The 12,518-nt window shown below is 43.9% G+C and overlaps 1 protein-coding gene across 1 annotated transcript; it reads left to right on the forward strand.

Annotated features, from left to right (window-relative positions):
• The first annotated feature begins 4,463 nt into the window (after nt 1–4,463).
• On the forward strand, nt 4,464–5,570 carry LOC149397860 (uncharacterized). Its single transcript, XM_089614373.1, has one exon. The coding sequence runs from the start codon at nt 4,464–4,466 to the stop codon at nt 5,568–5,570; it is 1,107 nt and encodes a 368-aa protein (XP_089470499.1).
• The last annotated feature ends 6,948 nt before the right edge of the window (nt 5,571–12,518 follow it).

A 12,518-nucleotide genomic window follows, 5' to 3' on the forward strand; every position in this document is an offset into this window, starting at 1 on the left:
GTAGTGTGTGAAGAACAAAGAAAGGTTGAGAAGTGGATCATAATTCACCTTGCCAGCTCTTAGAAAAAAAAAACACTAATTTTGAGACTTGCAGTAGCGTGTTAGTAAGGGAAATTTGATAAAGTATACCTAATAATGCATCAAGTTGACTTTTGAATTTTACTATAATAATTTGCATCTTTCTCTTTTCGTCTAAAAATAATCCTAACCCTTAAAACTCGTTATTCTACATTATCAACAATCATTTTGGTCGAAATTGGTCAAAATAGTTGTGGTGTATTGCATTTGTACAACTATTTGGACCATTTTAGTCATAACTATAAATTCAAATATCTTATTTTTGTAAATGAATAGCCATTTGTAAGCTTATTAAAACTCTATTTTTCTTTAATCTATTAAAACTCTATAAAAGTGTGTAGATATCATCCAAAATCATACATTAAAAAAAATCAAAATTTTATTGACCACAATTTAAAATGTTCAAACTCGATGATGGAGGGGTCAACGCATTAGTGGAATCAAGCATGAGGACTCCTCCAGATGATCCCACTCCACGCACAATGGTGTTTCTTTTCATTGTTCGGAGACTCAAGACTTGTGGGAGAAGATCTTTCATTGTTCGGAGACTCGAGACTTGTGGGAGAAGATCTATGGTGCGGTGGTTGTGACTGAGCATGACTCCCAACGAAGCTTGCTTTGATTGAGAGCACTTCTTTTGGAGGATGTACAACATATTTGACAGACGGAGGGTTGCATGTCACTTTCTTCATTGTGTGGAAAGCTTCAGCGGGGCTCGTGAGATCGTGGATCGATCTCATTCGCGAAGACTTCATGTATTGTTATTTTGCGCTGAATTACAATTTATATTTTTATTTTAAAGTTTTGGTGCGTTTACTTGTACTATGCCCTCCTATTTTTTTTAATGGATACTCTCATCAACAAAACAGGGCAGCAATCGTACACAGATCCCGGACAAAGGCCGGTACTTCAAACATTCAAAACAAGCTCTGAATTGAAAATGAGAGCAGAAAAAAAGCAGCTAAGCACAAAGAAGACAAGAGTCTATTCGGCCGAGAAAAGCTATAACTCGTTAAGAACTTCCTTGAGCCTCTTCAACAGAGATCTTCTGCAAATCCTTAAACGAGAAATACGCACTGTCGATACCAAACATGAGCACGATTCCTACGGCACCCTCAGAAGCCCAAGGGACTCCAAACCTACAAGAGCCTTAGTGAAACATTACCTCTAAACAAGAATTTTTTTTTAGTTTTACGTGCTAGTTTTTTGTTGGATCAGAGAAAAAAATAACTTCCATTCATTGTCTTCATAATTGGGCACCACTTTTTTTCATATTAAAAAAGGCATTTTTCTAGGTTGATATACTTGGTTGTTTGATTTTATTCAATGTCTCCCGAGAACAACTTCAAAAATTCGGATAAGTGCTTTATTTGAAGGGGAACTTGTAATATTCCATGTTGGAGAAGTTGTTATACCTGTTTTTAGAATTATATTGATGTCATATTGTACTATAGTAAATATGTTTAAGATGTGTAATTTGCTAGGTGTTTGCCCGATTTCTAGCTAAAAACTTTATGCAAAATCAGATGCATAAGAGAACTCGACAAAGGCAATGTTTTTCAATCTTGCCCTCACCGATATGCGTTCTATCTCCTTTTTTTGAACGTGTTTGGAAGTCTTGTGCCCCTCTTAAAGTCCATATATGTTTATGACTTTTGAACGTGCACAAGGTCAAGTCAGTGAAGGTGATTTAGAAGAGGAATCCACATCTAGCTCTGTCGCCTAATATCCGTGTCTTATGGAAAAATGAGTCGATTGATCATCTTTTCTTGTGATTGTCTAGGAGTGGTATTTTTTGAAACTCTAGATCTGCTCTAGCCATCCGGCTTGCCTAAAGGATTGATTTCAATCGCGTCCGAAGGGGTTGTCAAGTCCTAAGAGACGAGTAACTACAAACATCGGTTCCATAGTGTGTCTTTGGTTTATTTGGATGTGTTGATGCAACTACTTTGCATTTATTGGCGATGTTTATTTGGCAAAATAGCGCATAAAAGGAGGATATTTGTTGCTGATGTGGAGCCTTCACGCGGCAGAGAATATTTGATTTTGTCGCAGATATTGTTGCGACATATTCTGCGACATTCTCGGAATCATCAAATATCCGTGAGATTTTCCAGGGATCTGAAGATATGATATCCCTGGTGCCAGCAACAGAATTTCACGCCCTAATTCGCTTCGGAGACTACATAAGGCGTCCTCCTTCCACACACCTTCTTTCACGCTTTTTGGGAAACACTTTGAGAGTTTTATTCTGCGTGTTTTAGCTGAGCATTGAACGACCTGTGTTCAAGCTCTTAAGGTGTCTTTTACCTCAGCTTTGTTGCCTATATACGGGTGATTGTATTAGGAGCTTGAGGTTAGGTTTTTTTCCTTTGTTCGTATCGGGAAACACTTTAGAAGTCTCGGGAGAGAGCTTCTGTGGGAATCGAGGGGATCTCGTGCTTAGGGGGAGCCTAAGTTGCTGTTGAAGAAGATAGACGTAGGTTGGGTAGCTAGCGAGGGAGTCGTTTAGTGTAAAACCTTATTGTACCACGTTATTGTTGCGAATTTTCTCGCACACGCAAGTGCACGTGGTCGCAATAGTAATAAATCGTAAGAACGAGTCGATCCCACGAGGACTAGCTAAATTGAAGATTCAAGATTCACAAATTTGAATGAGAACCCAAAAATAATGATAGAAGGTTTGTCACAAAATTATCTAGCAAGTAAATAAAATAAACAACAAAACTAAAGAACAGTTTTACAATTATGAAGACGGAGGACTATGGTTTCACGAGTTCAATCTACGGTTCGGATTCACGGAAATTACGCACGATTATTGTTGTTCATATATTACTACTCGTACTCACGCTAATCGTATCACTAAATCTCTCTCGAGCATCTAGCAACCTAAACTCAATGCCGGAGTTTTATCTCTCGATCTCAACTCCTAAAAAGCACGGCAAGCATTCACAACAAGAGTACACACACGAGTCTAAAACAGCCTAGCTATCTCTAGCCTAGGAATGTATTTTAGTAATCCAAAACAAAAGCACAACAATCTAATCTTTCTCAAGCATTAGAATTGAACATAAAACATGCATAAGGTAGCTAATCTCATACAAGGCATTAAACATGGAATTGAACTAAGCAACATGACAAGAGCAACAACAATAAAATCAATCTATTTAGGAATCCATAACCGTCAAGAACTCGCTACACCATAGCCCTATGGAGGCTTAGTTCATGGTGATACAAAGAACAAAGCAAACATAAAGCAAGAACAATGAAACCAAAATAATCTTCATAAAAAAATGGAGTTCAAGAGATAGAGGAAGAGGATAAAACTATGGTGGTGGTGGCTGGACGAATTCCGGTGAGATGGCACTCCGATCTCCTTCTTCTCCAAAGCAAAACCAAGAGAAACTCTAAGGAAAAAATGAAGAACAAAGAAAAGCTCTCTCTCACATGAGATGAGATGAGATCCCCAAACCCTAGCATGCCTTAGTATGATTGTATTTGTGTTTTTAAAGATGAATGGGGTCATTTTCGGAGCCATATGGACCTTTCATTTTGATCCAATGGCCAAAATCGGCTCAGAGACGCAACAGTGGAAAAAGCTGATTTCGGGACCGCGCGGCGCGCAGATCATTTTTTCAGCTTCGCGCGGTTCGCGCGTACGACTCTGGAGGCAAAAACGGCGAAATTTTCTTCCGCGCGGCGCGCTCTTTTTTCCGCGCGCCGCGCGCTTCCGGTTCGCTGCACACCGCTTTTTAAACGGTCGTAACTCCTAGCTCCGATGTCCGATTTCTGCAAATAAACATGAGTTGGAAAGATAAGAGGGAGCTCTATCCAATTCTGGAAGTGGATCATCCAGAATCATCATTTAAAAATCCCAAAATCCTGCCGAAGAGGACGTCGTTCCTTGTTTCGCTCCAAGTTGTTCAAATGTGTATGAATCTCCTTGAAATTGTTCGGAATCGTCACATGATGCGCTAATAACCTCCTCAAGACCCAATTGACCTTTTAAACCTGAAAATCACTCACAAACATACAAAAACTATCAAAAACACTTGAGGACTCGTTAGTTTTTAGTCTGGGAAATATGAGTTTTACGCGTAATAAACGCACCTATCAGTTATCATAGTAGATTGCTTTCCACCGGGCTAAGGCCCCCCAGATGTAGGCAGGGATTGCCGAACTGGGTCACCAATCTTCTGTGTTCTTTATATTCTCGCACTTACAGCTTTCTCTGTTTTGATCACTCGAATTTTGGTGTTTGTCACAGAATCCGTCATAACATATTCTGTGACATACGCACAGATCACGTAATTTCAATTGGTATCAGAGCTGTTCACTCCTCACCCTGAGTGTGATCCGTGGTGTTTACTGATCTGTTATTCGAGATGGATTTCATGAAGGAAGGTGCGTCGATTAGCCGACCTCCATTACTTGACGGCAGTAACTACTCCTATTGGAGGGCGCGGATGAAGGCGTTTCTGAAGTCCTTGGATGAAAAGGCTTGGAAAGCAATTCTCACGGGATGGACTCATCTGACCACTACGGAAGCCGATGGTAGCTCGACTCTCAAGCCTGAAGAACGTTGGTCCCTCGACGAAGAGAGGCTTGCAAACTACAACTCTAAAGCTCTCAACGCCATCTTTTCCGCTGTGGATGCCAACGTTTTCAAACTCATCCACACCTGCGAGGTTGCCAAAGACGCATGGACAATCCTTCAAGTCCACCATGAAGGAACCGATACGGTACGTATGTCGAGACTTCAACTATTGACCACAAAGTTTGAAAATCTCAGAATAGAAGAAAGTGAAACCATAAATGAGTTCAATTCTCGTCTGTGTGATCTGGCTAATGAATCGTTTGCCCTTGGCGAGAAAATTCCCGAGGAAAAACTTGTCAGGAAAGTGTTGCGATCGCTGCCCAAACGATTCATCTACAAAGTCACTGCTATTGAGGAGGCCAAAGACATAAGAAGCATGAAACTTGAAGAGCTCATGGGTTCTCTCCGAACCTTTGAGATGACGATTGATCCCGAGCCCAAAACGAAGGGAATCGCCTTGAAAGCCGATGTCCATGAAGATCTTGCACTCCTCGACGATGATGATATGGCTAAAGGCATTGCCCTGCTGGCAAAGAACTTCGGAAAATTTGGGAAGTACATGAAGACGCTTAACCACAGTTCAAGCGGGAATGTCACAGAATCTGCCCCAGACAAATTCCACAACAACAACCGGGCTCTCAATCATCAGAGAAAACCAAAGACTGCTGAGATATTACTGGACCAGAGAGGCAAATCTAAGGGGATACAGTGCAGAGAATGCGAAGGATTCGGTCACATACAGGCAGAGTGTGCGAATACACTCAAGAAGAACAACAAGAGCTACAATACTGCTTGGAGTGAAGAAGAGTCAGAGGATGAAGATAGTCCCAACAACCTCCTTGCATTCACCACTCAGGAAGCGACCGATCCTCAGTCTCATCAGGATGTCACATAAAATGTCTCCAACAAATTCTATGACAATGCTTCTTCCAGTGAGAGTGATGTTGAAATCTCATTGGAGTCTGTCTCACAAGCCTATCGTGAACTATTCAGTCGATGGACCGAAGTCATACAGCTGAATGAAAACCTTCGCACACAGGTTACTGTCATCTAAGGAAAAAGAAGTTCTTGCTTCAACCGTTGCTTCTCTTCAACGATCACTTCAGTCCGAAAAGACACAGCAAGATAAGCTACTCTCTGAATTTAATGCTCTTAAAAGAAATATTCGTATGCTCAATTCTGGAACATCCAATCTTGATGATATTCTTTGCTTGGGGAAAGATGCAGGAAATCATCACGGCATAGGCTATGATGCTCGACAACCTGGTTCCATAACCACGTTTGTAAAAGGCAGCAAAAAACCTGAGGAGACTGATGTCACAGAATATGCTGAAACACCTTCTGTGACAAGACGCAATCGGCGACGTCGGGTTTGTCACTACTGCCTAAAGCCTAGCCACATCAGACCTTGGTGCTATCGACTCCAGAAAGATTTGAAAAAGCAGTTTCAGAGTCAGAAAAAGACCATTGCCCCTTCCAAGAAGATTTGGAGAGTTCGTGAACCAGACATCCGATGCAATGTCGCTTACACTTCACTCAGAGCTATGACGACCGAAGATTGGTACTTTGATAGTGGTTGCTCCCGCCACATGACCGGTCAAAAGGGTCTTTTGAAGAATATCGAGACTTGTCCTAGTCGCCATGTTACCTTTGGTGACGGGGTCAAAGGGAAAATCCTCGGTGTAGGCACACTGAATGTTGATGGTCTGCCCCCTCTTGGCAAAGTCCTCTACGTGCAAGACCTTAAAGCCAATCTTATCAGCGTCAGCCAATTGTGTGATGCCGAGCTCTATGTCCACTTCAACAAGACTACATGCAATGTGACCAATGCCTCCAACAATCATGTTATGATAGGTAAACGCTCCTCTGATAATTGCTACTTATGGGTGCCTCTAGATGTGTTGTCAGAGACCTGTTTGAAGACCAATCTCGAGGAGACGGACTTATGGCACAAGCGTCTTGGACATCTCAACTATCGCAGCCTGAATGATATTATTTCGAGGGAAGCTGTTCGTGGTATTCCGACTCTGAAGTACCAGGGTGGAAGGATCTGTGGAGAGTGTCAGATAGGCAAACAGACCAAGATGTCACACAATATGTCACAACATCTTACTACGACACGAGTTCTGGAACTGCTCCATATGGACCTCATGGGTCCTATGCAGGTTGAAAGCCTGGGAGGTGAAAAATATATTTACGTTTGCGTAGATGATTTCTCACGTTACTGTTGGGTGGAGTTTTTACGAGATAAATCAGAGACGTTCCAAGTCTTCAAGGCCCTCTGCTTCCGCCTTCAAAAGGAGAAATCTCGTGACATAGGCAAGGTGATACGAATCCGCAGCGATCATGGTCGTGAGTTCGAGAACAACGCCTTTGCTGAATTCTGTGAAGACAACGACATCTCTCACGAGTTTTCGGCACCAATCACTCCCCAACAGAACGGTATAGTGGAGCGCAAGAACCGGTCACTACAAGAGATGGTGAGAGTCATGCTACACGCTGCCAATTTACCTCTCAAATTTTGGGTTGAGGCATTCAACACCACTTGCTACATCCTCAACCGTGTTTCTCTCCGTGCCGGCACCTCTACCACATGCTACGAGATATGGAAAGGTAGGAAGCCTAACATAAAATACTTCCGTGTGTTTGGAAGTCTGTGCTATGTGTTGAATGACATGGAGCAGCGGAGCAAACTAGATGCTAAGAGTGATGAAGGAATTTTTCTTGGCTATTCAATCACTAGTCGTGCTTACCGCGTGTATAACAAACGTACACGCTCCATTATGGAGTCAATCAACGTGGTGATCAGTGATGATATTACTCCCCAGACTCAGCCCACTCCCTCAGGTGATGATGCACCAGAAGCTGCAGACACTCCAACAGAGACAGAAGATGTCACAGAAAATGTTGAAGACAGAAACTGCGACATTGATCAGCACCGAGATGACACAGACATTACTGCCACAGAGCCTTCAAGCAGAATCAAGAAGAATCATCCCTCCACAGACATCATTGGAAACATTGACGACGGCATGCTAACCAGACGAGTTCCAAGAGTCAACTACAGAGAGATGATTGGGTTTGTCTGCTTCACCTCACAGATTGAACCGAAAGGGCATCATGAAGCACTGCGAGATGATTATTGGATTGCTGCTATGCAAGACGAGCTGGAACAATTCGAAAGAAGCAAGGTGTGGGATCTTGTTCCTCGCCCCAATAATGTTAATGTTACTGGTACCAAGTGGATCTTCAAAAACAAGACAGATGAGCAAGGGAATATTATCAAAAACAAGGCCCGTCTTGTCGCACAAGGATATACACAGATCGAAGGAGTTGACTTCGACGAGACTTTTGCTCCCGTGGCACGCCTTGAGGCTATTCGCCTTTTACTTGCTATTTCATGTATTTTGAGATTCAAGCTGTACCAGATGGACGTCAAAAGTGCCTTCCTCAATGGGTACTTGAATGAAGAGGTGTTCGTGGAGCAGCCGAAAGGATTCGAAGATCCTCATCACCCAGATCATGTGTACAAACTTAAGAAGGCGTTATATGGACTAAAGCAAGCCCCTCGAGCATGGTATGATCGTCTCACAGAGTTTCTCACCTCTAACGGGTACAAGCGAGGCGGCATCGACAAGACTCTGTTTATGAAGAAGGAGGGTTCTGATCTCCTGATCGCCCATATTTATGTCGACGACATCATTTTTGGTTATGTGTCACAGAATATGTTAGAACATTTTGTGCGACAAATGCAAACAGAGTTCGAAATGAGTATGGTTGGAGAACTACACTGTTTCCTGGGCTTACAGGTCAAACAACTGAAGGAAGGGTTATTAATCTCACAGAGCAAGTATGCACGCAACCTTGTGAAGAAATTTGGTCTTGAGAATGCCACACACAAACGCACTCCGGCAGCCACACATGTCAAGACGACTCGAGACGAGGCTGGAAAACCAGTGGATCAGACTCTCTATTGCAGCATGATTGGAAGTCTGCTATACCTCACCGCTAGCCGACCTGACATTTCTTATGCCGTTGGAGTTTGCGCGCGCTATCAAGCTTCACCTAAAGAAAGTCATCTCTTGAACGTGAAGCGGATTATCAGGTATGTTGCCGGTACTTGTGAGTATGGTCTTTGGTACGCATTTGATACTAATGCAACACTTGTTGGCTTTTGTGATGCTGACTGGGCGGGGAGCGCGGAAGACCGTAAGAGTACCTCAGGCGGATGCTTCTTCCTTGGCAACAACTTGGTGTCATGGTTTAGCAAGAAGCAGAATTGCATCTCTCTATCCACCGCCGAAGCCGAGTACATTGCGGCTGGAAGTAATTGCACACAACTCCTATGGATGAAACAGATGTTGGAGGAATACGGGATCTCACAAGATATGCTCACTCTCTACTGCGACAATATGAGTACTATAAACATATCTAAGAACCCTGTGCAACATTCTCGAACCAAGCATATCGACATACGACATCACTTCATTCGAGAACTTGTGGAAAAGAAGATGCTTACCCTCGAGCACGTCTCTACCGATCGACAGCTAGCCGACATCCTCACGAAGGCTCTCGATGCTTCTCAGTTCGAAGCACTTAGATCCGCCTTGGGTCTATGTGTTATCGAATCTTGAGCCCTCACCTTTGTGACCCTTTTTCCCAAAAAAAAAAAAAAAGAAAAAAAAAGAAAGAAAAAAAAAGAAAAAAAAAAGAAAAAAAAACAATAAAAGGGAAATATCGGCCCCATTTTTTGAACAAGACAGTCTTGGCCCCTTCAGACTCCAGTCGGCCTCTGCTCCTCTGCCTGCTTCTCGGCCGGGATTCCTTCACCACCGTCATGTACTCTCGCCGCCGCACCAGATCTTCCAGGCCCACAGGTGATTCGGCCCAGGCGTCTCCGGGTGTCCCTGGAAACCCTCCGCCCGTTGAAGTGACTTCGCCGCCGATCCCCGTGCCTTCGCCTCCCGCCATCTCTCGGGTCAGACTCCTCTCTTGGCCCCTTCCGAGCTAGGATCCGAGAGTGGTATAGGGCTAACCCCTTGTACCCGAGACCTGAGCCGTCCATGGCTGTGGATTCCTCTGCTCAGTCCGCCCCGGTTGTCCCCTCTTCGAAGCCTCTGCCGAATGTCCAGCGCCGTACCCGGGCTTCTTCACGCTCCACGGCTCCGGCTACAGACATCCCACCGGCTCCTCAGCCCTCGTCTCAAGTCCCGAATTCCGGGCCAGCCACTTTCCTCTCGCCATTGGCTCGTGACTTGTGGGGGTCTGTTTCACAGCGCGGTATCAAAGGCGAGTTGTACCTCGACCGCTCTCGATTTGAGTACGCCGATGTGCTTGATTGCCTGACTCGTCTTCACCTTCTTGGTACTGTCGAGGGACGGCCTCGCTACTCTCGCACTCTCCTGTTGGAGTTTCTGGCCAATATCCCTCAGAACATTGAGGTGGCTGATCCCCCTGCTCAGTTCCAGACCTACATTCGAGGAGCGTCGATCGAGTTCTCTCCGTCCTCGCTTAATGCTTTTCTCGGCCACCGTCCGTCTGGTGATGTTGCTGCTCCGCCTTCTCTCCACGACATCGTCTCGGATCTCACCGGGGGATCTTTGATCAGTTGGCCAGCACGCTCGCGAGGATCCAGACTTTCCATCTCGACGCTCACTGAGTTCTACAAGGTGTTGTTCAAGATCGCCCATCACAACTGGTTTCCAACCACTCACATCTCGAGCATTGGGAAGGAGCAGGCAGAACAGCTGTACTGCATAGCACATGGCTTCTACATTGACATCGGCCGAATCATATTCGACTCTGCTGTTCGTCACTCGACAATGACTTCTCAGGTTCTTCTGGTTGGCTTTCCGTACACTCTCTCTGCATATATTCTCTCTTGTGCGGATGTAGGTCGCGATGACGATGAGCTCGGTCCCCCTCAGCGTCCCATCAGGGTGGACAACAGAATTGCCCCGCCACGAGCTGTCCCTCCTCCGCAACACTTGCTTCATGATCTTCTAGGTCACAGGGACATGCTTGCTCAGCTCTTGGCGTCAACCGAGCGACTGATTGCTGCTCAGCAGACTACTCCAGCACCTGCACCACCATCCTCTTCCGCTGCCCCAACCAGTGCTGGAACCGTCTCTGCCTCGCCCTCCTCCACTGATGACTCTGCAGACGAGACATCCTCCGGTTCTGCTGAGTTCTGAGACTTGACTACTGCTCGATTTTTGGAGGTGACGAGCTTTATGTCTCTTTGTGGATTGGCCTGCGTTGTGTCTTTTTGTCCCTGACTTTGGCTTAGCTTGTCTCCCGCCTCAAGCATGTCTTCAGGCAAAAAGGGGGAGTAGTAATCGAGGTTCATGAATATGTTGAAACTATGTTGTGCTTATATTTTGTGTAATCCGTACTGATGCTTATTTCAGCTCTCGATACCTTGTGTAATTGATGCTTGTCTTAGCTTTTCTTAGCGTGCACGTTCGCGAGTTACACTTGAACCTCGCGTTGGTTTTGATGGTCATTTTGGCACGCCCGCGAGTTACACTTGAACCTCGCATTGATTTTGCCTAAAACACCGCCAAAGGGGGAGATTGTTGATGCAACTACTTTGCATTTATTGGCGATGTTTATTTGGAAAAATAGCGCATAAAAGGAGGATATTTGTTGCTGATGTGGAGCCTTCACGCGGCAGAGAATATTTGATTTTGTCGCAGATATTGTTGCGACATATTCTGCGACATTCTCGGAATCATCAAATATCCGCGAAATTTTCCAGGGATCTGAAGATATGATATCCCTGGTGCCAGCAACAGAATTTCACGCCCTAATTCGCTTCGGAGACTACATAAGGCGTCCTCCTTCCACACACCTTCTTTCACGCTTTTTGGGAAACACTTTGAGAGTTTTATTCTGCGTGTTTTAGCTGAGCATTGAACGACCTGTGTTCAAGCTCTTAAGGTGTCTTTTACCTCAGTTTTGTTGCCTATATACGGGTGATTGTATTAGGAGCTTGAGGTTAGGTTTTTTTCCTTTGTTCGTATCGGGAAACACTTTAGAAGTCTCGGGAGAGAGCTTCTGTGGGAATCGAGGGGATCTCGTGCTTAGGGGGAGCCTAAGTTGCTGTTGAAGAAGATAGACGTAGGTTGGGTAGCTAGCGAGGGAGTCGTTTAGTGTAAAACCTTATTGTACAACGTTATCATAGTAGATTGCTTTCCACCGGGCTAAGGCCCCCCAGATGTAGGCAGGGATTGCCGAACTGGGTCACCAATCTTCTGTGTTCTTTATATTCTCGCACTTACAGCTTTCTCTGTTTTGATCACTCGAATTTTGGTGTTTGTCACAGAATCCGTCATAACATATTCTGTGACATACGCACAGATCACGTAATTTCAGGATGAAAAGGAACGCGACAATTTTGTTAAGGGCGAGTGTTGTACTCATCTCGGATCTAGTAAAAATGATAAATTACAATATGGCTTTGTGGCTTGCCACACCATCTTCCGCTTTTACAGATTTTTCTTTCGGAGACTTAATTCACTATTGGCCAAGGCGTTGTAATGTTCTTTTCTTTTTTGGTGTTAGTTGTCTTCGTTTTTATCCGGCCTGTTGGTTTATTGTTGGATCTTTTTATTTAAAAAAAAAATTAAATAGGAGGTTAATCTCCTTAATTTTCAACAAAACTCTTTGTTTATTCTAAAACTAAATTAACAAAAAAAAAATCATATATTATGTAGTACTTGCAAATTACAACAAGCAAGCATACGTATGATCTGATGGTATTAATACATTATATATATATATATATATATATATATATATATATATATATATATATATATATATATATATATATTGAGTG

The sequence above is a fragment of the Urtica dioica genome, chromosome 5, assembly GCF_054948205.1.
Source record: "Urtica dioica subsp. dioica isolate 48M chromosome 5, U.dioica_male_clone48M_v1_H2, whole genome shotgun sequence".
Lineage (NCBI taxonomy): Eukaryota > Viridiplantae > Streptophyta > Magnoliopsida > Rosales > Urticaceae > Urtica > Urtica dioica.